At 45.1% G+C, this 27,288-nt stretch overlaps 1 protein-coding gene across 2 annotated transcripts in view; it reads left to right on the top strand.

The window, feature by feature from the left end:
- LOC119965766 (phosphatidylinositol-3-phosphatase SAC1-like) overlaps positions 1-27,288 on the top strand; it is a 68,144-nt gene that overhangs the window by 5,151 nt on the left and 35,705 nt on the right. For both annotated transcript variants that reach the window (XM_038796571.1, XM_038796570.1), the window contains exons 2-6: positions 14,472-14,569; positions 21,365-21,439; positions 23,230-23,357; positions 24,724-24,873; positions 26,909-26,968. In XM_038796571.1, coding sequence (XP_038652499.1) covers positions 14,472-14,569; positions 21,365-21,439; positions 23,230-23,357; positions 24,724-24,873; positions 26,909-26,968 — 511 coding nt within the window. The remainder of the gene's footprint in view (positions 1-14,471; positions 14,570-21,364; positions 21,440-23,229; positions 23,358-24,723; positions 24,874-26,908; positions 26,969-27,288) is intronic.

Genomic DNA, 27,288 nt, shown 5'->3' with positions numbered 1-27,288 from the left:
AAGGGTTACCTTATCAGGACAGGTGGGTGATTTTGGCTTGTATTCTCTCGAGTGCAAATGGTTAAAGCAGGGGTGGGCAAACTTTTCCGTGCAAGGGCCACATTCAGAAATTCACAATTTTAAAGGGCCGCATAGTATATAAAGTAAAATAATTACTTCACCCGGTTATGATTCTGGGCGCCTCATATAGAACATAGAACAGTACAGCACAGAACAGGCCCTTCGGCCCTCGATGTTGTGCCGAGCAATGATCACCCTACTCAAGTCAACGTATCCACCCTATACCAGTAAGTAACCCAACAGTCTCTCCCCGCCCCCCCCCCCATTAACCTTAAAAACAAAAAAAAAATTTTTTTAAACAATTTTTTTTTAATTTAAAAAAAAAATTTTTTTTTTTTTTAAATGACTTGGTGGGCCGCATAAAGACCTTTGGCGGGCCGCATGCGGCCCGCGGGCTGTAGTTTGCCCACCCCTGGGTTAAAGTGTGACCTAACCCAGGTGTTTAAAGTGATAAAAGGATTTACGAGGTTTAGTGGGGAGTCGGAGACATGGTGGTAATGTCACTGGATTAATAACGCAGAGATCAAAATGAATGTTCTGGGTCATGGGTTCAAATTCCACCAGGGTGGCTGGTGGATTTAATTCAACGCCTAAATTAAATTTGGAATTCAAAGTTAGTCTTAGTAATGGTGACCATGTCAACAATCATTGGTTGTTGTAAAAACCCATCTGGTTTGTTAATGTCCTTTAGGGAAGGAAATCTGCCGTCCTTACCTGGTCTGGGCTACACGTGACTCCAGACCCACAGCAATGCGGTTGACTCTGAAATAACCTTGTAAGGCACCCAGTTCAAGGGCAATTAGGGATGAGCAACAAAGGCTGGCCCAGCCAGCGACGCCCACATCCCGTGAAAGAATTTTAAAATATACACTATCTAATTCTTCAAGTAGCAGAATCCAGAACCAGTTGATTCTTCTAAATTTTAATTTTAAAATTGGGTCAGTCCGATCGAGACGCATTTCATACATCAGGTCGTCGACTTTGGAGACTAGGTCAGTTGAAACTTCCAAGACTGAGACGGATAAAATTTTTATTAGGTAATGGTTTCAGGATACTGAGTAATGGCAAATGGGGATGTGATACACACCAATAGTCTATTGATTGGTGGAGCAGGCTCAATGGGCTGAATGGCCTACTATTTCTGTGCTGTTTTGCTAGGGCAGATATGGTATGTTACTTGTACCTATAAAGTTGTTTGACATATTGTCAATTGAATAGTTGAATGAATGGTGACACCGATGTATTGTACTAATAATGATGCTGTTTAGATAACTATCTTATCAGGAGAGGTTTGCAAAGTGCCATTTGTTGCTGCTAAAGTTCAGATTGATGAAAGAAAGGTGATCTTAGAATGAAGGGGGTGCCCTTATATAAATGAGAGGATTAAAGGTAAATTATATCCTAAACAAGCCAGCCGTAGCATTTCAATAAACATCTGTTGAATTTTTAAAACTGCTCAAGTTCATTGTTCCCTGTTTATTAAAGTGGTTTTAGTTCTGGGGATGTTTATGTTACACCTTTACTAGGTATCAATACAACACAAGGTTCAGGGCTGTGCATATTGATTACAAAATTTAAAAGCAGATGGTAGTGCTTTCCTTGGCCAGGTATCAGTCTTGACTCAGTGGGTGACACTTGCCTGTGGTTCAGAAGATTAGTCCCGCTCTAGATCTTTAAGGACAAAAACCAAGGCCGACACTCCAGTGCAGTGCTGAGAGAATGCTGCACTGTTGGAGGTGCCGTCTTGCAGATGAGATGGTCAACCAAGTTTGCATCTGCTCTCTCAGTGGATGTAAAAGCTCCCCTGACATGATTTCGGAGAAGAGTTGGGAGGGGTGAGTTCTCCATGTTATCCTGAGGTTAATATTTATTCAATCAACATCACAAATATAGGTGACCTCATTATCACACCACTGTTTGTGGAAGCTTGCTGTGTCCCAATTAGATGCTGCATTTCCCATGTTACAATAGTGGCACCAATTCCAAAGTTATACATTGGCTGTGAAGCGCTTTGGGATGTCCTGTGGCTGTGAAAGGCGCCATATAAATGACAGCTTTGTGCACCCTTCAATAGCTCAGCTGTTAGAGCGGAGGACTGTAGGTCTTCTGTGCCGGCAAGGATTCATTCAAGTCACTCAGACCCTGGTGCATGATGAAGCCCTGGTTCTGTCTTATCGCCTACATACTAATGTTCAAGTGTAATGTTCAGATTAAAGGGACGGTCCTTTAAAACTGAGATGAGGAGGAATTTCTTCAGCCAGAGGGTGGTGAATCTGGGGAACTCTTTGCCGCAGAAGGCTGTGGACGCCAAATCACTGAGTGTCTTTAAGACAGAGGTAGATAGGCTCTTGATTAATAAGGGGATTAAGGGTTATGGGGAGAAGGCAGGAGAATGGGGATGAGAAAAATATCAGCCATGATTGAATTCTGCTCCTATTTCTTATGGTCTTAAATGTAATGAATTATGCTGGTTCCACTAGTTTACTTTCTGAACATGGTTAGTTCAGTTTAGAGTTAGAGTTGTGAGATGCCGTGACTTCAATAAACTTTGTCATATTTGATGATTCAAACCAAACCTTAGCATGGTGCAGGAAGTGGGGTTGTGGACTTTGAATTCCTCATTACATCTGACTGTGGTACATCTGGCAGCATTGCTTGATTTGCATAAAGCAAGGCACAGAAACCTGAGATAGCCATAGTGGTATTTCACGTAACTAACTGGTGAATCATGAGTGAGTTATTTGTTCAGCCCATATGTTGGACTCTTGTACTGCTTGGTTCTCCTCCCTGTTCAGAGGCTATCCCTCTCCAACATTAACTTGGATGGCTCCAGAGGGTTTGGACATGTTAGAGATTGTGTACTTTTAGGATATTTCAATAACGTGACTGCTTTATTATTGATTTCAATAATGAATAAAACAGCAGATATAATTAATCATTGACAGCATCTAAAACATGCCATGCTCTGTTGTATATGAGCTCTTGTGTCTCTATCTCTCTGCCCCCTCTTCCATTTAACAAGTGAGGAAAGAACATGGACAGCAATCTACTCCCGGGTCTTGGTAATGACATTCTGCCGCGGTGCTAGAGAATGATGAAATGAGTTCTCAGACCTCTGCTTTGATTTCTTGTCTATTCCTGTCAGTTAATTGAGACTGAGAACCCTGTGGAGGGTTTTCAATGTGTAACCTGTGTCTTGTTGCCTACACAGTGATGTTCGAGTGTGATGTATTGCATTTTTACCAATGCATCATAGCATGAACTTTCTGAGCATGGTTTCTTGGAACGATTGTTATAATTGCAAGATGCCGTGGCTTCAATTAACTTTGTTGTCACATTTGATGGAACAACAACAGCGTTCATTTTCAATAGATTTCCTTGCATTTAGAAACACGCATGTGCTTCACAAATGGGAATGGGTGGGGAAATTAAGCCTGAACTGTGGAGTGAATGATCAGGAGGGGAGGCTGAAAGTTCAAACAAAGAGACGGTATTGAAACGATTCTGAAGAGAAGTGGACGAGTATGAAGAGATGAAGGTCCTGTCACTAAACTGCACATTAACTTGAAGTGTCCTTGGCCAGCTTATCTTATGAATCCTGATTTATATTGTGATTGTTTGAATTCCACCTCCCCCTCAACCTGGACAGAGATTTGTGGTTCTTGAAGCTTCACATAAGACATCAATGTGATTATGATTACCAGCAGCGAGACAGGAAATTACACAGAGAATTGTCCAAATAGATTGATCATAAATTTAATGGAGAAAGGTTGATGTTGTAGCTGCCTTAAATAAAAATGTACTAATTGGCAAGCTGATTAATCTTGTGCATAAAATATCCAATCACTACCTGATAAATCCCCTGATGGGATGATGCCTGCAGTTGTACAGTTGCTATTGACAATGGAGATGACTGCAAGCAAACAAATTGATAATGGGATTAAAATAAAGTAATTAATACCCAATTTAGCAAAGACCTGTTGTAAAAATATATTTCAGATGGACTTTTAATGTTTTAATAATCTTTATTACCACAAGTAGGCTTACATTAACACTGCAATGAAGTTACAGTGAAAAGCCCCTAGTCACCACATTCTGGTCGGGTACACGGAGGGAGAATTCAGAATGTCCAATTCACCTAACTAACAGCACGTCTTTCGGGACTTGTGGGAGGAAACCGGAACACCCGGAGGAAACCCACGCAGACATGGGGAGAAATGCAGACTCCGCACAGACAGTGACCCAAGCCGGGAATCGAACCAGGGACCCTGGTGCTGTGAAGCAACAGGGCTAACCACTGCTACCGTGCCGTCCTGCAAAGCTGTCATCTAATTTACAAATGTGGACACTCAACATTCTTGTAGGTGGACTTCATAAGAAATAGAAGCAAAGATGAGCCATTCAGTCCTTCCAGCCTGTTCCACCATTCAATAAAATCATGTAATCATCTACCTCAGCTCCACCTTCCCTCACAACACCCATATTGCTTTATTTCCTTGTGTCCAAAAATCTATTGATCTCTACCTTTGAGTATAATCAATGACTGAACATCTACTCATTGGTGTAGAGATTCCACAGATTCACATCCTTCTGAGTATAGAAATTTCTCCTCATCGCAGTCCAAATTGGCCACCCCTATATTCTGAGATTGTGGTCCTGTGTTATAGACTTCCCCAGCCAGAGAAAATAACCTCCCAACATCTACTCTCTCAAACCCCTTAACTTGTTATGCTTCAATGCAATCGCCTCTCATTCTTTTAAATGCTAGGGAATATAGTCTAATCAGTCTCCCGTGAGACAATCCACTCCTTTTAAATCCTTTGGGATTACTGTTTTTTTTCTCCATCACAATGTGTTGATTATAATGCTTATTTTGAGAGCTGGTTGTGATCATTTGTGCTGATATTTGGCGGGGGGGGAGACCTTAACTGAGAATAAATATTATAAAAACATAGATCCATCTAGTGAGATAAGGCAGAGGACTAGGGGACACAGGTTTAAGGTTTCGGGTGAGAGATGGGGGTGGTGGGCTGTGCGGAAGGCATTTTTCACTCCAAGTGGTACTAAATTGGAACCTGCAGCCCACGAGGTTGGTGAATGATTTCAAAAGGAAATTGGATGGGTATTTGAAGGAAATAAACTGTCAGGGCTAAATGGACTGAGTGGCTTGTTCTGCAGGGAGCTGCTTGGATTTGATGGACCGAATAAGCTCCTGCGCTGTTGTGACTCTAAATGAGTCACTGCTCCACACATTTCCCAACGGGGAGTAGTTTATTATTTACGTTTTGCAATAATAATTACATACAGTGGAACCTGGATAAACAAGCTCAGGACTGTATAGTCTCGGGTGCAAATAACTGCATTGTAAAATGTTCAGGAACCACTCTCTAATTACAAACTGCAGACAGCTTTCACTACACTGAGCTTTTTCAAAACACACAAAACAACCTGGCGCCACACTTTCAAACCCTCAAAGTTTGGACTGAATTTGAGCCCGAGGATCTTGATGTCCAATTGTTACTGGCTTCCTTTCTGTCCTTGCAACCCTCCAGCTGATGCCCCTAAGCAAAGCTTTGTAGCTGCTCTATTTGTGAAGCTGCAGAGAAGCTGAATGAATGAATTTACAGGGAAAACCATTGCAGGTTGCAAACAGAGACTTTAACCTGCAAGCGTACCGTAAAGGAAGGTGTGCTAGAACCATCATCTGAAACAAGGGCAGCACAGTCACACAATTGGCTAGCACTGTGGCCAGCACTGTGGCCTCACAGTGCCAGGGTCCCAGGTTCGATTCCCCGCCGGGTCACTGTCTGTGCAGAATCTGCTCGTTCTCCCTGTGTCTGCGTGGGTTTCTTTCGGGTGCTCAGGTTTCCTCCCACAGTCCAAAGACGTGCAGGTTAGGTGGATTGGCCATGATAAATTGCCCTCGGTGACAAAAAAAAAGTTAGATTGGGTTACGGGGATATGATGGAAGTGAGGGCTTAAGTGAGTCGGTGCAGACTGGATGGGCCAAATGGCCTCTTTCTGCACTGTATGTTCTATGTTCATAAGGACTCTCTTTCCCTTTGCTTAGTATTTTAACCCTTTCTTCCCCTTGTGTGTGTAAATACAGAGGGTGGAGGCAGGTTAAAGTGGGGTGGGGAAGATTAAGAGTTAGATTGTTAACCAGTTGTATTTGCTACATGTTTTATTCCATTTCTTGTTATTAATAAACAGTAATTGTGTTTTACATTTACAACCTGGTGACTATAATTATTGAGCAGCCAAGAGCCAAAGACTTCTAAATTAATTCACCTGTGTTGTGACTCCGGGTCAAGTAGGGCTGGAATTGATCGTGCCTTAGCCCAGGGTGTTGTAATATCAAACGGGGTCAGATCCTGCGCATACGCCCATCCCCACGCAGAGCCAGAGCCTGCGCGCACGCAGAGCCAGAGCCTGCGCGCACGCAGAGCCAGAGCCTGCGCGCACGCAGAGCCAGAGCCTGCGCGCACGCAGAGCCAGAGCCTGCGCGCACGCAGAGCCAGAGCCTGCGCGCTCGCAGAGCCAGAGCCTGCGCGCACGCAGAGCCAGAGCCTGCGCGCACGCAGAGCCAGAGCCTGCGCGCACGCAGAGCCAGAGCCTGCGCGCTCGCAGAGCCAGAGCCTGCGCGCACGCAGAGCCAGAGCCTGCGCGCACGCAGAGCCAGAGCCTGCGCGCACGCAGAGCCAGAGCCTGCGCGCACGCAGAGCCAGAGCCTGCGCGCACGCAGAGCCAGAGCCTGCGCGCACGCAGAGCCAGAGCCTGCGCGCACGCAGAGCCAGAGCCTGCGCGCACGCAGAGCCAGAGCCTGCGCGCACGCAGAGCCAGAGCCTGCGCGCACGCAGAGCCAGAGCACCCGCAGAGCCTGCGTAGCCGCCCATGCCCTCCCCCGCAGAGACCCAGAACCTCTGCGTGCACCCATCCTCTTGCAGTTCCTGGCCCCACATGGACCCCGGGCAGGTGTATGTTTTCCTACCCCATGTGCGAACTCTGAACGCTCACAAGCGGGAAGTCCAGAATCCGAGCACATGTGAGCCGAGACATTCTGGTTGCCCGCTGTCTTGAGAATGTTGTGAGAAGCAGCTTTCACTACAGTTATTTTAGTTGGCACATCAGTTTTGTGATATCTGCTTAACTCTTGAGCATTGTTGCAGCTGACATGGGTGCTGTTCAAAATCTGAGCTGGTTCTTCCAGCTTGTTGGGAAAAATGTTTTTTTTTTAGTAGATGCAATGACCTTTTAGAAAATAAGAACAGCTGCAAAAATAAGGCAGCTGATGCCAGTCTCTCGGGAGTTGTCATTTATACTGACAGAACAATTTTCAAAATCTTCAACGGTTTGAGAAGTTGCAAATTGTTTGGTTGCATTGCATCTGGCTGGGGTGGGTATGTGCACAGGTCCAGAGACTTCACAAAAATCTAGATTGACACTGCAGTGCAGCAGTACTGACAGGAGGGGAGTGCTGCACAATTTGAGATGTTGTCTTTTGGACAAGACTGGAAACCAGGTTGTCTCTGTCCTCCCAGGAGGTTGTAAAAAGGATCCCACAGTCATTATTTCGAAGAAGCGAAAGGGAGTTATGACTGGTGCCCTGGTCAATATTTTTCTTTCTATCAACCTCGCAATAGCAATAGTTATCACATTGCTGTTTGTGGGAGCTTGCTGTGTACGATTTAGTTGCTGTGTTCCCTACATTTCAACCGTGACCTCACTTCAAAAGTGCCTCATTGATTGTAAAGTGCTTTGGGACATCTTGAGATTGTTAAAGGTGCTTTAAAAATGTGTATATATATATATTCTTTGATGGGATTGTGAGTGTCACTGGCTAGGTCAGCATTTGTAGCCCATCTCTAATTGTCCTTGAGAAGGTGGTGGTGAGCTGCCTTCTTGATCCACTGCAGTCCTTGTGGTGTAGGTACACCCACAGTGCTGTTAGGGAGGGAGTTCCAGGATTTTGACTCTGTGACAGTGAAGGAACGGTGATATATTTCCAAGAAATGAAAATGAAATGAAAATCGCTTATTGTCACAAGTAGGCTTCAAATGAAGTTACTGTGAAAAGCCCCTAGTCGCCACATTCCGGCGCCTGTTCGGGGACGCTGGTACGGGAATTGAACCGTGCTGCTGGCCTGCCTTGGTCTGCTTTAAAAGCCAGGTCTTTAGCCCTGTACTAAACCAGCCCCTGTCAGGATGGTGAGGGGCTTGGTGGGGAAGCGTGCAAGTGGTGGTGTTCCCGTGCGTCTCTGCCCTTGTCTTTCTGGATAATGGAGGTGACTGGTTTGGAAGATGCTGTCGAATAATCTTTGGTGAATTGCTGTGATGCATCTTGTGAATCTACACACTGATCCCACTGTGCTTCGGTGCTGGAGGGAGTGAATGTTTAAGGTGCTGGATAGGGTACCGGTATCAAACAGGCTGCTCTGTCCTGGATGGTGTCGACCTTCTTAACTGTTGGAGTTTATCCATTCAGGCAAGTGGAGAGTATTCCATCACACTTCAGAATTGTGCCTTGTAGATAATGGATAGGAGGTGAGTTACCTGCCTCTGAATTCCTAGCCTCTGACCTGCTCTTGTACTTATGTGGCTGGCCTAGTTCAGTTTCTGGTCAATGGTAACCCCCAGGATATTGATTGAGTGGGGTGGGGGTGGGGGGGGGGGGGGGGGGGGGAGAAAGAAAGAGATTTAACAATGTTAATGCCATTGAATATCATTGTGGGGGGGGGGGGGGGGAGGGGGGAGGAAGGAATGTTTGGATTCCCTGTTTGTACTGTTTGATAGCACTGTCAACGACACCTTTCACTCTGCTGATGATCAAGAATAGACTGATGGCTGCAGTAAATGGCTGCGTTGGATTTGCCCTATTTGTGTACAGGACATATGGGAAATTTTACCGGATAGACACCAGTGTTGTAGATGTACTGGGACAGCTTGGCTAGAGGCATGGTTAGCTCTGGAGTTCACGTCTTCAGTGCTATTGCTGTAATATCCATATCATTTGCAGTAATCAGAGCCGTCAGCCATTTCTTAATGTCACATGGAGTGAATGGAATTGGTTGAAGACTGGAGTCTGTGATGTTGGGCCCTCAGGAGATGGTTGAGATACATCATCCACTTGGCACTTCTGGCTGAAGATGGTTGCGCAATAAATAAAATTAAGCCTTTTTGAAAATTCAAGCAGATTGTCTTAGAAGACCCCGGCCAGGAGCCGATAATGTCAGCTGTGTAACCCTGGATTAAACTTCCAGAAGTGTTTTCCTAATTAGTTGTAATGTCAGCGTTATGTTTGTTTACTGAAAAGCTGAGGAAATGCAGCAGATATTTGGCATCGCCTTGTCAATGGCCCGTGCTAATTCTGGCGAATCCGCTGTTCGGATAAGGCACGAGGAGGTTCTGCTGATTAAGTAGTTCTGTTATCAGCATTGGACAACTTTGTTCCTTTTCCTAAAGTTGCCGATTTTCTTTTGTTTGTTTAATGTAACTCGATTGACTTAGGGAATGGGTTTAGGATGTAATGTTGAAAGTATGGACTGAAAGCTATTATTTGTCTTTCCTGTGTGTGCAGCAAGGACTCTCGTTGTAGGGAAGTTAGTATTGGAAAGTGGTGTGCACCCGTGAAAGATATTTGGGAGCTTGGATCTCACAGCTGCTCAGTGACAAAGTTTAGCAGAGGTGTTGCCTCCCATGAGGATTGCGTAGTATTGTCCAGGGTATAAGATGGTTCTGTACAATGGTAAAACCAGTTGTCAAACAATCCAATGATCTGAATATTCCTTCAAGCCAAACTCATTACCATTGGTTCTGGATGTTTGCACATATTAGTATTCGGGACTAGCGCTTAATCACTAAGGATGTACATTACATGCTGATCATCGACCACTTGCCTAGAGCAAATGTTATTAAGTGTTAAATTGCAGCTAAGCCGCTTTTGATTGCAATTTGATAAAAAGCTTCCTGGTTTATCTTTGCAGTGCCTGAGGAAGACGTAATCCTACATAGATATTGCAAATGCTTTGAGTTGAGATCCTCTCCCTCTTCACTCCCCTAGATTTTGCCTTTCCGCTTAAAGCATTTTTGAAAATTCAAGCAGATTGTCTTAGAAGACCCCGGCCAGGAGCCGATATCATTCCTTGAGTTTGGATAAATTTACATAAGAACATACTAAGAACAGGAGTAGGCCATTCGGCCCCTCGAGCCCGCTCCGCCATTCAATAAGATCATGGCTGATCTTTTTGTGGACTCAGCTCCGCTTACCCGCTCGCTCACTCACCATAACCCTTAATTCTTTTACTGTTAAAAAAATCTATCTATCTTTAATTTAAAAACATTCAACGAGGTAGCCTCAACTGCTTCACTGGGCACTGAATTCCACAACCCTTTGGGGGAAGACGTTCCTCCTCAACTCAGTCCTAAATCTTCTACTCTTATTTTGAGGCTATGCCCCCTAGTTCTAGTTCCACCTGCCAGTGGAAACACATTCCTTGCTTCTATCTTATCTATTCCCTTCATAATTCTATATGTTCCAAAAGATCCCCCCTCGTTCTTCTAAATTTATCTACATTATACTCCATCTGCCAGACTCTTGCCCACTCACTTAAACTATCTTTATCCCTCTGCACACTTTGCTCTGCCACTCATCTTAGTGTCATCTGCGAACTTTAAATAGTAAAGAATTGCGGTCCCAAAACTGATCCCTGAGGCACACCACTAGCCACTGATCGCCAACCAGAAATACAGCCATTTGTCCCCACTCTTTGCTTTCTGTTAGTTAACCAATCCTCTCTCCATGTTAATACATTACCCGCAACACTGCACCTGGACAGCATGGTGGCGCAGTGAGTAGCATTGTTGCCTCACGGCGCCGAGGTCCCAGGTTCGATCCCGGCTCTGGATCACTGTCCGTGTGGAGTTTGCACATTCTCCCCGTGTCTGCGTGGGGTTCACCCACCCAACCCAAAAGATGTGCAGGCTAGGTGGATTGGCCACGCTAAATTGCCCCTTAATTGGAAAAAATGAATTGGGTACTCTAAATTAAAAAAAAAAAAGTTTTAGAAAAAACACTGTGCACCTTTATCTTGTGCAGCAGCCTTTTGTGTGGCACCTTGTCGAATACCTTCTGGAAATCAGATGCACCACATCCACCGGTTCCCTGTTGTCCGCCGTGCTCGGAATGTCCTCAAAGAATTCCAGTAAATTAGTTAAACATGACCTGCCTTTCATGGACCCATGCCTCGTCTGTCCAATGGGACAATTTCTATCCCGATGTCTCGCTATTTCTTCCTTGATAGATTCAAGCAGGTTCCCCACTACAGAGATTAAGCTAACCGGCCTATAGTTACCCACCTTTTGCCTACCTCCTTTTTTTAAAGGAGTGGTGTCAGATTTGCTGTTTTCCAATCTGCCAGAACTGCCCTAGAATCCAGCCAATTTTGGTAAATTACTGTGAGCACATTTGCTATTTCCCCCACTGCCTCATAGTACCCTGGGATGTATTCCATCAGGGCCAGGAGGCTTGTCTATCTTTAGCCCCATCAGCTTACCCAACACTACCTCCTGAGTGATAATGATCGCTTCTAGGTCCTCACCTGCCATAGTCTCTTTGCCAACAATTATTGGCATGTTAATTGTGTCTTTCACTGTGAAGACCAACACAAAATACCTGCTAATCCCTCAGCCATTTCCTAATTTTCCCCCTTCTCATCTTCTAAAAGACCAATGTTTACCGTAGCCACTCTTTTTTTGTTTTATATACTTGTAGAAACATTTACTGTCTGTTTTTATATTCTGAGCTAGTTTACTCTCATAATCTATCTTGCATTTCTTTATAGCTTCTTTTTGTGGCTTTCTGTTGACCTTTAAAAATTTCCCAATCGTCTAGTTTCCCACTAATCTTTGCCACTTTGGATGCATTTTCTTTCAATTTGATACCCTCCTTTATTTCCTTAGAAATCCATGGCTAATTATCCCCTTTCCTACAGTCCTTTTCACTGTTATATATTTTTGCTGAGCACTGTGAAAAATGGCTTTAAAAGTCCTCCCCTCTTCCTCAATTGTCCCACCAAAAAGTCTTTGCTCCCAGTCTACCTTCGCCAACTCCTCCCTCATCCCATTGTAGCCTCCTTTGTTTAAGCACAAGACACTGGTATTGGATTCTACCTTCTCACCCTCCATCTGTATTTTAAATTTAACCGTACTGTGATCGCTCCTTCCAAGAGGATCCCAGACTAAGATCATTAATTGTTCCTGATTCGTTACACAGGACAGATCTAGGATAGCTTGCTCCCTCATAGGTTCCGTTACATACTGTTCGAGGAAACCATCGCAGATATATTCTATAAACTCCTCCTCGAGTCTGCCTTGGCTGACTGATAAGATTCCCTTTATTCTTAAATGCTGCATTCTGCATATTCTAATACAGCTGCCCTCTGATCAGTTTGTTCGGGGATTTAACAGCAAAGGTTGGAAGGTGGTTGTAGGCTACATGAAACGTTTTTATTTTTAAGAAGTCTACATTCTTACAATTGCACTCCTGCAGCATTTCTGCTCCCTCCCTGCCCTCGTAAGGCTTTGCTCATTGACCTGGCTGTTGCTTTTTCCATGTTCCCTCCTGCCCACTGTCCTCTTCCACTCCTCTGCCCCGAGAAGCACTCGCCTGTCTTTCTGTGCAATGTTAATTGTGTGCACACGACTTGTTGTCGGGAGTGCGCAGTGTTAACTGTAATGGTTTGTCAGTGTCGAATCACACTGGATGAAACCGATAGTGCTGCTTCTCACCTGGACGACACTCAAGCAACCCCAGTCATCCCTGTGGCATTGGTAGTTGCAGGGTTTTCTACTAACCTGCTGCAAGGAGTTGCCCGCTGACACCACACAGCCATGCAGCTCACTTCCTCCTACTGGTTAATATGTTCAGAAAAAGCACACAATACACTTTGACAGAGAGGAGCGCTAGGAGAGACGACTCTGTACGTACGCGTGTCCTCTGCTGCCGACTCCATTCACTGCCTTTGTTGTTCAATAGTCGATTTGGATGAGCCGGCATCTCTCCAGAATTGGAGTTGCGTTCAGGATATAACCATGAGTGCACGCATGCTTCAGCCTTCCACCCAAGGGAAACCTGTGACATGGTAGAAATGGACTTTCCAAAAGGCAAAGTGATTCACCAGCCATAGCAGACAATGTATGAGCGATCTGCATGATGCAAATATGCATTGGAGGTTGGCATGTGACAATAATCTCTCTGGTTGATTGGGAATAGTTTGTCACATGGAGGGTCTGTACAGCTGTCACTTTCGCAGCCACTGATAGGAAGAATCGTGTCCTGCAAGTGGCTCCTAGATTTGGCTGCAGAAATCTCTCATTGTCATCTTGGAGAATTGTAATATTTGCTCACAAATATCTTCAGATATGTTCATATGCATGATTCTAGCCCTGTTTACATGGGTCAGAGCAAAACGGCAGTGCTAATGGAGCACTGATGGTGAAAACGGAGATCATAGCAGCATTGGTTATTGGGGACTACACACGTTTGCGTCTCCACACCTGTGCATCATTCCCATTTCCCACAGTACCTTGCCTTATATTCCCATTAATATTTTGTAGATATATCAGGGCTTGGAGTCATGGACCGGGAATGGAGTCATGGACCAGGAACAGATTATGGACATAAGATGTCCACTTGTGTACACGTATCTGGACTTTGATGAACTGAAACTGCTGGGCGGCACGGTAGCACAGTGGTTAGCACTGTTGCTTCACAGCACCAGGGTCCCGGTTCAATTCCCGGCTTGTGTCACTGTCTGTGTGGAGTCTGCACGTTCTCCCCGTGTCTGCGTGGGTTTCCTCCGGTTTCCTCCCACAAGCCACGAAAGATGTGCTTGCTAGGTGAATTGGACATTCTGAATTCTCCCTCTGTGTACCCGAACAGGTGCTGGAATGTGGCGACTATGGGATTTTCACAGTAACTTCATTGTAGTGTTAATGGTAAGCCTACTTGTGACAGTAATAAAGATTATTATTATTATGGTGTTCTTGGATGCTCCCAGTCCATAATGCCCAGCACTGTGCACAGGGATGCTTGTAGGCCTTAGCACTATACACCATAATACAGGTATCTAGCTGACAGCAATAGAATTTGTGCCGTTGGGGTGAAAGTCTCCTTGGAATTGCATGTTTTTGTATAAGTTTTATGTCCAGAATCTGTTCCAGGTTCCACCAGTGTGGAGCTGCAAACTGTTGTAAGTGCTCGGGTATAAACTGAATTTGAACTGGAAAATAGCGAATCTTCATTCTGAGGATGTCGGTACTTTCCGGAGTGCCTATGATGGTGAGATTAAATTTTGATTTTCTTTCACCTAATAGACATTCACGGTAACTTAAAAAATATATTGTTTTTTTTAGGCACACCACGCCAGAAAAGTTCTACTTTGAAGCTTGTGATGATGGATCCAATGATGTGCTCACGATCGACCGTGTCTCTAATGAAATCACCCTCGGAGGTAAAAACGTATTTCAAAACAGGAATTTGCATTTCAAAAGCAACAAAGCTTTGTTTTATTTCCAATTTTAAATGTTCTGATTACTGCAAAAAGATGTATTCTAAGCTTTATTGCTTGCATGTTGCCTCAGCCCCATAATGTCAAAGGAAGTTGTCATAATTGCCCAGATGCCTTTAAGGAGAAGCTAGATAAAAGTGAAGAACGAAGAATAGAGGGTCATGCTGATGGGGTGTGTCGAAGAGGGGTGGGAGGAGGGTTGTGTGGAGCAGAGACATTGGAATGGACTAGCTGGTCAATTAACCTCTTTCTGTGCTGTCCGTTCTGTGTAAGATTTCCACCAACCAGAGTTTGCAACAAACAGGTTGGAAAGTGCTTGATCACTGGCATCTTCCAAATGAAACACTGCATTGTTAGAGCCATGTTTGTTCAGCTTAATCAGATCCTGTGTTAGTCCAGCGCATCCCGCCAAGACTGGTTAAAGTTATGAGGCTAAATTGTGTTGGACGTTAGGTCAAAGTATAGGCTGAGCGAGGGCGCCACGGTGGCGCAGTGGTTAGCACTGCTGCCTCACGGCGCTGAGAGCCCAGGTTCGATCCTGGTCCCTGGTCACTGTCCGTGTGGAATTTGAGCATTCTCCCTGTGTCTGTGTGGGTCTCATCTCCACAACCCAAAACGATGTGCAGGGAAGATGGATTGGGCACGCTAAATTGCCCTTTAATTGGGATAAAAAATAATTTGGTACTCTAAATTTATTTTTAAGAAGTTTAGACTGAGCTTTCATCAAACGAAGAGACAAATCCAATGAAGCTTCTGTTGATTCATACGCGTGAACATGCAAGTCTATAAAAAATTTTTTTTAAGAGTACCCAATTCATGTTTTACAATTAAGGGGCAATTTAGTGTGGCCAATCCACCTACCCTGCACACCTTTGTGTTGTGGGGGCGAAACCCACACAGACACGGGGAGAATGTGCAAACTCCACACGGACATTGACCCAGAGCCGGGATCGAACCTGGGACCTCGGCGCCGTGAGGCAACAGGGCTGACCCACTGCGCCACCGTGCTGCCTGCAGGAAAAAAGAATCTTAACAGGAGTAGAGGAGCAAAGGGAATTTGGGGTACAGATTCTCAGATTATTAGAATAGCAATGCAAGTTATCAAGGTCAAATGAATTGGAAATAAAGCACAGGAGTTTTTTTTTTGAGAAGTATAGTTGCAAACTAGAGAGGTTACGTTAAACTTCTATAGAACTTTGGTTGGACCTCACTTGGAGTAAGGTAACCACTGTTTATTTTTGTAATACACAGCTGATTAGTTCAGGCCTGTGACTACACTGTGCCCATTATCTTAACGCAGTGGCGTGCGCACAGCCTGCATGGGAACTTGCAGGTTGCTGTGTGGTTGCTCCGCTTATGAGAGAATATTGGCTTGGAGTACCGTGTACAGTTTAGGTATGTTGAAGCACTGCAGCGGGGGCAAACTAAATGTCGAGGATGATACCAGAACCGAGGTTCTAGCTCTCCGGGAAGGCTGAACAGGCCACAAAAGAGAAACCCTGAGAGTGACCACATAGAGATCTTTAAAATTATGAAGGGGTTGATTGGGGAAACAGAAATTTTTTGGGGGGGTAAAAATCAGGGGGCATAAATGAAAGAAAATTGCTCATAAATCCAATAAGGAATTCGAGCAAACCTTATTTACTCGGTGAATGCTGAAGAATGGAACTCGTTACCATGTGGAATAATGGTGGTGAATAACATAGATGCGATGGGGAAGCTACACAAACACCCGAGAGCGAGAAAGGAATTGAAGGGGGGGTTAGATGATGTAGAGTGGATCATTTAGGCCGAATAGCTTGGTTCTACACATTGAATACTATGTTCTTGATAGTTTAGGCCAGATTTGCGAAGCTAGGTGACATGACGAATGATTTTCAGCAATTTAGTATTGGGTGTTCAGTGTTGCTAAAGTTTAAGTGGTAATCTCCTGCATGAAACCTTAACCAACCTCCTAGGTTTATTTTTCCTGATACTGTATCTAGCACAGGGGTGGGCAAACTACGGCCCGCGGGCCGCATGCGGCCCGCCAAAGGTATTTCTGCGGCCCACCAAGTCATTTAAAAAAAAAAAATTTTTTTTTTTTTTTAAAATTTTTTTTTTTTTTAAATTTTTTTTAAGGTTAATGGAGGGGGGCTGTTGGGTTACTTACTGGTATAGGGTGGATACGTTGACTTGAGTAGGGTGATCATTGCTCGGCACAACGTCGAGGGCCAAAGGGCCTGTTCTGTGCTGTACTGTTCTATGTTCTATATGAGGCGCCCAGAATCATAACCGGGTGAAGTAATTATTTTACTTAATATAATATGCGGCCCTTTGTGAATTGTGATTTTCTGAATGTGGCCCTTGCACAGAAAAGTTTGCCCACCCCTGATCTAGCATATTTTCTATGCATTTACTTATTTTTACTTGGATTAACAAATGTGAAATGATCTCCTGTTTTTGTGCTCTGGTTTCATAGCTTATAGACAAGTGTCTCCTTACTTCAAGCAGACGGCAAGGTGACACTTGGCTGTTGGTGACATTGAGCAATTCTCCCAAGTATTGAGCTCACTATAAGGGGAAATACTGTTGCAGGATCAGGCAATCTCACACACGCTGCTTTATAACCATTTCACACGGAACTTTGATCTTCAAAACACTCAATTTATTACTTATTTGTGTTTATATATTTTTTAAATCAGTGAATATTTCCATTGAACATGGCACCCATACGGAAATCCTTGATCCAACAGTCAGAAAATATTTCCTGTCTTCATCACTCCAGTCATTGTGCTGGTCTGTTGCTAATACCCCAGAGACCTCTGCTACACCGACTGGGACAGCTTTCCTACCCTGCATCAGAAAGCTGCTCCTATATGTTTCTGACCATTTTATATTCACATCTAAAGTTGCATCTACCTAAGTCATAGTCTGGGTAAGGTTTATTTTTGGTAAATTTCATTGCACGGTGCCTGATTGCTCTCCAGAGAGGCTCCCTTGGGAGAAATTAATTTGATTGCAGATTGATTTAGCTGAGCTGCTAATTAATTTGCTTCTGCAGGTAACCCAGGAGATTTGTCTCCAGTGGACTGCATGCTCATCAGATTACCTGAGGACATTGCATAATATGGGTTGACCTCTTTTGTTCTTTCTGTCCGGATGTACATTTTCAGTCTGTTGTGCTGGCAAAGCACTTTTGTAAGTGTTTTTTACTAATATTTTACACAATGTGAGCATTGGTGGCAAGGTCCAAGGCCAGCAATTGTTGCCCATCCTTAATCCTCTTGAACCAAATAGCTAGCTAGATCATTTCAGAGGGAAGCTAAAAGTGTGGGTCTGGAGTCACATTATGGTAAGGACGACAGATTTCCTTCCCTAAAGGACATGAGTGAACCAGATGGTTTTGTACAACAATTGATGGTCACCGTTACTGAGACTAGTTTCCTATTCCACCAGCTGCCACACTCAAATTTGAACCCATGACCCCAGAGCAATACCCTGGGCCTCTGGATTACAAGTCCAGTGACATTGCTGCTGTGCATCTGTCTCCCTCGTTGCCTCTAACTTGCATATCACTTCCCCAGCCAGAAACTGATCACATTTCCAGCCTCCCAAAATTAAACTCTGGATAGCCTCAACTTCTGTTACCAATAAAGGCATTTAGCCTTATTGAGTGGATGGGGCAATCATCGGTGTATATACTGCTGCCACGCTGTGTTAACGTTATTGCAGTCGTGCAGCTCTTCCTTGAGTCTTTCTGATTTTTGATTGACGTTCTGTAACTACAAAGAGGAAAAAGGAGGATTTTTGTTTAATTAAGAGCTTCCATCTCATTGAGGAGGCCAATCCACATCCAAAAGCCTGCTCAGAAAACTCTGCTCACATTTTGCCAGCGGTGCCAAATTCCACCACAGATACTGAGACAATCCACAACAATCTAAAACAATCAACAGCATTCTAAATAAAACATTCCCCGACATTCTAAAAAAAGTTCTAGCTCCCAATCCACCCATTAGCTTTTGAGACATTTTGTTCACAGACAAACGGGGGCCAAAACCGTACCTCTGTTCATCTTCTGTGGTGGAGATAATGAGAGGTGACTTCATTAGAGGAGCAGAATAATATGTTGAGCGTGATGTCATATAGCATCTCCAAAGTATTGTTTATTCATCCATTCAAACCCAGGGGAATGGTCGACAAAACTACATAGAGGCTCATAAGCACACATGAAGGAGATGGGAAAGAAAAGAGTTTTTCTGTAGGAATAATGTAAAACAAAATAAACCGCAAAGAAATAATGATTATTCCACATGAATGTCAGGGTCCAGAATGTCTGAATCCAGTGAAGATCCCTTCATGTGGGAGTTAAAGTTCAGGCATGTCCAGCGAGCTTAAAGCAAGAGTTGCTGAATTCCTTCATAGTTGATGATGATGCAGCAAGACGACGTTGGTATGCAGATTTGCCCGCTCTGCAGGTGATGTCAGGAATCATCCAGAGAATAATAATCTTTATTAGTGTCACAAGTAGACTTCCATTAACACTATAATGAAGTGTTACAGTGAAAATCCCCTAGTCGCCATATTCCGGCGCCTGTTCGGGTACACCGAGGTAGAATTCAGAATGTCCAAATTATGTAACAACATAACTTTTGGGACTTGGGGGTGAAAACCGGAGCACCCGGAGGAAACCCACGCAGGCACGGGGAGAACGTGCAGACTCTGCACAGACAGTAACCCCAGCTGGGATTCGAACCCGGGTCCCTGGTGCTGTGAAGCAACAGTGCTAACCACTGTGCTACCGTGCCGCCCATATCTCCATTTCTTCCGGAATGTTCTGAGTAAATCTGGCTGGTCCCTCTGCACGACTACCCTCTGTGAAGCAGTGCCCATGGGCCTGATCACTGTGACCGCGGCATGCTGCGGGTGTGAACTGTTCTTCAGGTGCCACGGTAGCACAGTGGTTAGCTCTGTTACTTCACAGCACCTGGGTCCCAGGTTCGACCCCCGGCTTGGGTCACTGTCTGTGTGGAGTTTGCACATTCTCCCCGTGTCTCTGTGGGTCTCACCCCCACAACCCAAGAAGATGTGCAGGGTAGGTGGATTGGTCACGCTAAATTTCCCCTCAATTGGGGGGGATTGGGTGCTCATGTGGTTTATGAACTCTGTATTCGGATTAGCCCAAGGATGGTAGAAGATTGGCTGTGATCTTATTGAATTGCAGAGCAGATAAGAGATGCTGTATGAGCTCCTGTTTCTTATGTTCCGGTGAAGTGATAATTTCCTGTCTTCTATCCTCACCTACGTGCACATTCAGCCGAGGATCCTTGGGGCATCAGCGAAGAACATGATTCACAGGACAGCTGTTGTCTTTTCCTCAGTCTGGGGTTGCTGCTGCTGGTTCCAGCAGCGCAACTGCTGACTGCCAGCAGCTAATTCAGCACAGCGAAGCCTGCGTTCCTCCTTGCCCATTTGGTTCAGTATCAAACCTTTCACTGCCTTTGATCAGTAGCATGGCTCCACCTCCGCACGGTTCATTTTATCAGCAGACTGGACCCAATTTCAAAATACTTGCTGGAACATTCAAACAGAGGCAAGACATCAGAAACACCAAGCAGTACATCATTAACCTAGAGAGAAAGACAGTGCGTTTATACTGCACCTTTCTCATCATCTAGATATTCCAATATGCTTTCCAACAAAGTTTATTGAAGTGTGATCACTGGTAATGTAGGAAAATAGCCACATTTTCTGTTCCATTTTAGTCTCATTAATGTGGAAGTTGGCTGGTATCAGCAGAGGCAAATCTTTGGTGACCATACGGGTCAGAGGGATATAGGAACTATTCAGTCCCTTGAGTCGTTTCCACTAGTTCGCGGTTGATCTTTCCCGCAAACATTTTCCCTCACCATCTCCACATCCCTTGATAACCTTTACTATTTGGAAATCTATTGCTCTCTGTTTTGACTGAGTCTCCACAGCCCTCTGGGATTAGAGAATTCCAATCATTCACCACCCTCGGGAGTGAAGAAATTCCTCTATAATTCAGTCCTCAAACGAGGCGGATGATTTCTGTGCATTTTCCACCTCCTGTGTTACCTAGAATAGATCGAACTATCACTTGTAACCACTGAAGGTCAGAGCCTGCAACATGGAACCAATGAAGTTATTGCTTTGCACTCATTCTATATCCTGCTGCCAGATCTGTGGAACAGATTCTTTTTGATTTAAAAAAAAAATTCAACCATGCCTATCTTTTTTTATATAATTTAAAAGAAGCATTGATTGATAACGGTCCACAATCAGCCTCATACTTATAGGTTGATGGTAAGTTTTGCTCACTTTGCACCTTTAACAGCCTGCCGAGGGGAGAGTGTTCAAGCAAACTGCACCATGTCTGCGTTTATGGGCAATTATCCTTACTGGCCTACTCTGTTCCCATATTGCTTAACTTGTCTTTCCTGCAGCATCCTATGCTGAACTGTTGACACGCTCACTCTTTCAGCTACCAGCTCCTGCAGTGCATTTTTCAACCTCCTCGCCTGCTTGTTATTAAATAAAAGTTTCTTCTGCTCGTTGTTCTGAATATTTGCGTCCTTTAAAATTAGATTCCTTAATGGCCCTCTGTTGCTGAAGAATGCACGTTTCTTTGTATGCAGTCAGTTTTTGCTGTGGTTTCTCCTGGAAAAGTGTATGAATATTTTTAATGTCTAGATTTGTAAATGGATATTGATGCATTTTCCTCTTTTTGTTCGGCAGTTAAGAAAGACGTTCCTCCCTCTGCAGTTACCAGAACTGTTTACGGAATCATGGGAACAATCCGCCTGGTGGCAGGTGGGTCGACTTAATTAATGTATACATTTTTAAAACGTTGGGGGAGGGCGGGGGTATGTTTGTGTTTTAATTAGTTCACATAAGACTCCACTGCTGTGCTTTCAATGGTTGTTGTGATAGAGCTCTGAGCTGAATCTCCCCTTCTGTAAATCCACATTCACCTTTACCTGGATTCCTGTTCGCTGTGCATTGGGCCACACCGGGGTTCAGTTTTTCACGCGTAGTTTTCCACTATCTCAGCTGTGCCTTTTCACAGCACCGGACTGCACCGTGTTGGTGGGGAGCGGACTGGCTGAAGGAAGGGCTGCCGGGACAGTCAAATCATTTGTCACTTTTAGTTCTACTCTGGGAGGTTCAATTCTGTTAAGGCAGAAAATCCAGACGCCAGCGTAGCACCAGCAGTGAACACTCCCATTGAGGCTGACTGACAGGTTTAAAGTCAAAGCTAGGAGTGGAATATAGGCATCAGCAAAGACTAGTTTGGTCACATGTCCTGCTTTTGTACATTCCACATAACTAATTAAAGATCATAAAATGCTGCATCCTTTTCAATTAACGCAGTGCATTTTCAATCAATTTTTACTGCCTAATTAAATTGTATTTTGAAAAAAGAACTACCAATCGAATGTCCAAAGGTGACACAGGTAACTTGTTCAATCCCACTTGGAAAGATCAATGTCACATTGGTTATTTTAAATATTTCTTTATTTTAATGACACTTGATGTATTTAAGGGGAAGCTGGATACGCACATGAAGAAGTAGAAGGCTATGTTAAAGGGGGTTAGATGTAGAGAGACGGGAGGCAGCTTGCATGGGTCAGAAACACCACGAGGACCAGTTCGACCGAATGGTCTCTCTTTGTACTCCATATTCTACGAAATTCTATGGCAAATAATCAGTAATAGTTTCAGTAAAATTGTATCTGTGGATGTGTTGCAAACTCACAAAGAGCTTTTTGTACCGGACTAAACATAGTGGTTACTTAGTGATTAAAGCAACACTGTCTTCCATTGAGAGGCAGCTGGCAATCTTTCCATTTTCCGAAATGCCATAAGGCAGTGTATGCTGCCAAGATAAAATGTGTCACATTGCTCCCGACTGCCCCTCCCCACAAGATTTTTTAAAAAAATGTGCTTGTGAGGTTTCACAAAGTTGGCTTGATTTTCTGCCTTCAAATGTTCAACGTTTTGCCAGTAGATTGAATTCTGTCAAAAGCTCGACGACCTGACATGTTCCATCCCTGTCACGGAATTGGTGCTGGCCGCTTACCAGGAACCGCCAGCTGCAGCAAGGAACGTCCTAATCCACCTTGCCGACTTATTTTCTGTTATTTATTCCGGCTGATGCACCTAACCAATGAGGTTTCTGTCACTGGGGGAGAGGAAAGATGTTCCACTTGCATCTTGGATGTCACGACTTGCTTCAAGTCCTGAATGAAAGAGAAGGGGACAGTAAGGAAAATAGCGAGGGTGGGAATTAGCCCGTGAAGAAACCAACAACTCGACATTAGAATTACTGGTGAATTTTGTCCTGTAGCTGCCCCATCAGCAGGAGGCACCAACTCGCAGTTTGCTTAAGCTAAAATGGGAAATATTTTGATGCGGTAAAATGCTGCCATAAACCACACACAACAACTTTTGCCTGGGGTTTAAAACAAATCCGCCTGGGTGCAGAATTGGAAGGTGGGTCCTCGGCTTGCAAGATCTTGGAATCCCAAGATTGGTTCAGTCTACTGTGCTCTACGAAGTACAGTTTGATTCAATCCTTTTCTCTTTTGCTGTCACTGCAGGCATGTACCTTATAGTTATCACTAAAAAGCAAAAAATGGGAGAATTGTTCAATCATGCTGTTTGGAAAGCAACAGAATTCAACATCATTTCCTATAAGAAGACTGTACTGCACTTAACTGAGACACAGGTAAAACATGCACCGTATTCTTTATTTGAAGTACATATAGGAGAAACGGGTTTCAGCTTCATTCTCTTTAATTAACTTTTTTTTAAATGCACTGAATGACCCATTTCATAGTCTGTAATACATTCAGAGAGATCCAGGTGTTCTCGTGCATGAATCACAAAAGGCTAGCATGCAGATCTGAAAGATAATGTCATATCATTAATCTTTCAGTGTGACATTATTACATATTCATGCGATGGCAAGAATTTGGGTTAATTGTTTTTTATTTACCTAGCTCAAGGACCAGTTGTTGCACTCCTATCTCAACCTAGGAAATTGAATCGCTGATCTTCTGACTAATAGCCAGATGTTCACCTGAGAGATCACTTGGGAGGGCAAACGGCCACTTGGGAAAGATTGTTCTATATGCGCATTTTTAAAATAATGTTTTTTCCCCCTTCCACTTAAGGGGCAATTTATCGTGGCCAATCCACCTACCCTACACATCTTTTGGGTTGTGGGGGGGGGGGGGGGGGGGAGAGACCCACGCAGACACAGGGAGAATGTGCAAACTCCACACGGACAGTGGGCCGGGATCGAACCTGGGCCCTTGGCGTCGTGAGGCAGCAGTGCTATCCACTGCGCCACCGTGCTGCCCTCTGTATCCGCATTTTTACCTTCTGAATGATGTTACAGCAGTTTGCCACATGGCGGCATGCTGAGCTAAGGGCTGAAGACTGCACTTTATAATTCCTCCTGAACTGCACATTGACTTCACATTGTGAGTAACGTGCAGCCATAGTCCAGACGTCTACTTGGCTCACCTTGTTTGAAATGTGTAATGTCTTTGTGCTTGGTGAGCAGCATGCTGCCCCGTTCATTGAAATGGGAGTTTCATTTTGGCCCAAACTAATGAAATTACCAATCTAGCCTCACTGCAGATTGTAAGAATACTGCACAAACATGCCGGCAGTGCAACATGCCGGATGTGCAAATATCTGTCAGTCCAAATGTTAATCGAAATATTATCGGTTTGCATAGACAGGTGGAAAAATGATCTTGGTGCTGAGAGCTTCGCAGCTACAGTCTTAAACTCCTGACCCTTTGACTCGGAAACATGAACACACTGAGCCTGGTGTACAAAATCTGTTTGAATTCAGTTACGTTGGTTCCTCCATTGCTTGATCTCCGCTGAAGCACTAAAAGTCAGTGATGGAGCTTATTAATTGATGCAACTCAGTTTATCCTGATTCCATTTGTATGACTCCGATCTTACTAAAGGCTTGCTGTAATGTGACCCTGAGTTCTACCCCTCGCTCGCTGTACTTCGTACAACGCTGGGAAAGGTTCGCCGCCAAATGCTTCTTTGTTTGCTCTTGTCCGACAGATGCTCGATAACAAGACCTTCCTGGCAATGCTCAACAATGTTCTTAACACCGACGGCTTTTACTTCTCCGCGACCTATGACATTACTCACACTTTGCAACGGTTAGCGAACACCAGTCCAGAGTTCCAGGAGATGACTTTGCTGGAAAGGGTAAGGTGGACACTGCTCTCGTGTTCTTCGTCCTCTTGTCAGGATGTATCTCTGCTGCACAGTATGGTGGGGAATACACATTGTGCACCAGTGCTGAAGGAACAGCTCCAATATGGGTAGACAGGCATTAAAAAAAAAATAATTCATGGATGTGCTGATGCAGTTGAAGGTGATGCACAGGACGCACCTGACGAGGCCGAGGATCGATCAGCTGTAAGAGGGGGATGGAGGATATTTGAGAGCGGTGGGGGGGGGGGGGGGGGGGCAACCACCTACTTGTGTTTTGGTTATGACTGGAATTGAGGATGTTCTGTTTGGGGGGGGGGGGGGGGGGGGCGCTGCTTCTTCACCTTGCCGGCGATCTTGCGAATGGACTTAGAGCCCAGTCCCCTGGGAGCTATATTGGGGGGTGTTGGACCTACCAGAGCTGCAGTCAGGGGCGGGAGCAGATGTTTTAGCCTTGGCCTCGCTGGTGGCTAGGAGGCGGCTCCTGCTGGGGTAGAGATCAGCTTCCCCACCCTGTGCCTCGGGAGACTTGATGGAGTTTGTCATGAGAGGGTATGTGGAAGGGTTCCATAACAGATGGCGCCCGTTTAGTTCTGACTTTAAGGAACTGGCCTCCGTCAGCTACTGGGGGGAGGGAGGGAGATGTTGGGGGGAGGGGGGCAGGAGAGAGGAGGGGGGGGCGGAGAGTGGAGGGGGGGGGCGGAGAGTGGAGGGGGGGGCGGAGAGTGGAGGGGGGGCGGAGAGTGGAGGGGGGGGCGGAGAGTGGAGGGGGGGCGGAGGGTGGAGGGGGGGCGGAGAGTGGAGGGGGGGGCGGAGAGTGGAGGGGGGGGCGGAGAGTGGAGGGGGGGGCGGAGAGTGGAGGGGGGGGCGGAGAGTGGAGGGGGGGGCGGAGGGTGGAGGGGGGGCGCGGAGGGGGGGGGGGGGGGGCGGAGGGTGGAGGGGGGGGGCGGAGAGTGGAGGGGGGGCGCGGAGAGTGGAGGGGGGGCGCGGAGAGTGGAGGGGGGGCGCGGAGAGTGGAGGGGGGGCGCGGAGAGTGGAGGGGGGGCGCGGAGAGTGGAGGGGGGGGCGGAGAGTGGAGGGGGGGGCGGAGAGTGGCGGGGGGGCGGAGAGTGGAGGGGGGGGCGGAGAGTGGAGGGGGGGGCGGAGAGTGGGGGGGGCGGCGGAGGAGAGAGGAGGGGTAGTTTCTGGTGTATGGGTGTTGGTTGATGGGGTGGGATTGTTTTTTGTATTTTTTTGCTTTCGGTTTATATATAAAATATTGAAAATTTAATTAATTGTACATTCTCCCCGTGTGTCTCACCCCCACAACCCAAACATGTGCAGTTTGGTGGATTGGCCACGCTAAATTGCACCTTCATTGGAAAAAAAAATTAAAAAGGAAAATTAAATTAAAATATTTCCCCCCAAAAAAGTACATATCTGCTTTGCTTGTCTGTGTACCAGACTTGCACACATCAAGAACAATTTAACAGAAAAATGTCCCATGGTGCATGCATATTGGCATGTAAACCTCGAGAGTTGCCATTGAAGCAGCTTGATTTGTTCTTAAAAGCTGGTCAGCACCATCCTATAGTAAAAGCAAATGACTCCGGATGCCGGAATTCTGAAACAAAAACAGCAAATACCGGACAATCTCAGTAGGTCTGACAGCATCTGTGAAGAGAGAAGCGAGCTAACGTTTCGAGTCTGAAGGGCGCTTCAGCTCATCTTCAAAGACGAAGAATCATCCAGACTCAATATTAGCTCCGTTCCCTCCCCACAGATGCTGCCAGACCTTCTGAGCTTTGTCCAGCATTTTCCGTTTTTGGTTCGCCATCCTATAGTGGTTGGTTTTAAACAAGCTGCTTTTAACATGGGCTATTCTGCAATATTCATATCGGGAAGCAAGCAGCAGGGGTAAGCTCATCCTGTTGAATGGTGCTATTGCGTGTTTGAACATTTTGCCATCGTCCTGATTGTACCTAATTAAACAGTGAGTGCTGTGGATATTTACCATGTATCTATGTTTACAATGACATTATCCTTCCAGGCAGATCAGCGCTTCGTATGGAATGGCCATCTTCTGCGGGAATTTGCTGCACAGCCTGAGGTAATATAGTTTTGTAATATAGTTGTTTTGAATCATAAAAGATACAGCACAGAAGAAGACCTTGAAATTTTGGTTCTGGAGGGACAGAGGACTGCTACGCAATTTAGTTATTTCCGGAAGCATTCACAACAGAAAAATAATTCCCTACATGCATTAATAATTTAGCTAATACCTGTATTGTTAAAAATTGAATTCCATTTCCAAGTCCGTATCGCATTGTGCAACAATCAACACGTTGTATGACATCCTTTTCATGAGTTGGGCCAGGGCTGTTGAGGTGTGTTGTCGAATCCCTACAATGCAGAAGGAGGCCATTCAGC

The sequence above is a fragment of the Scyliorhinus canicula genome, chromosome 5, assembly GCF_902713615.1.
Source record: "Scyliorhinus canicula chromosome 5, sScyCan1.1, whole genome shotgun sequence".
NCBI classification, from domain to species: domain Eukaryota; kingdom Metazoa; phylum Chordata; class Chondrichthyes; order Carcharhiniformes; family Scyliorhinidae; genus Scyliorhinus; species Scyliorhinus canicula.
Note: the sequence above shows the minus strand (reverse complement) of the source record. Positions and strands in the feature narration are given on the sequence as shown.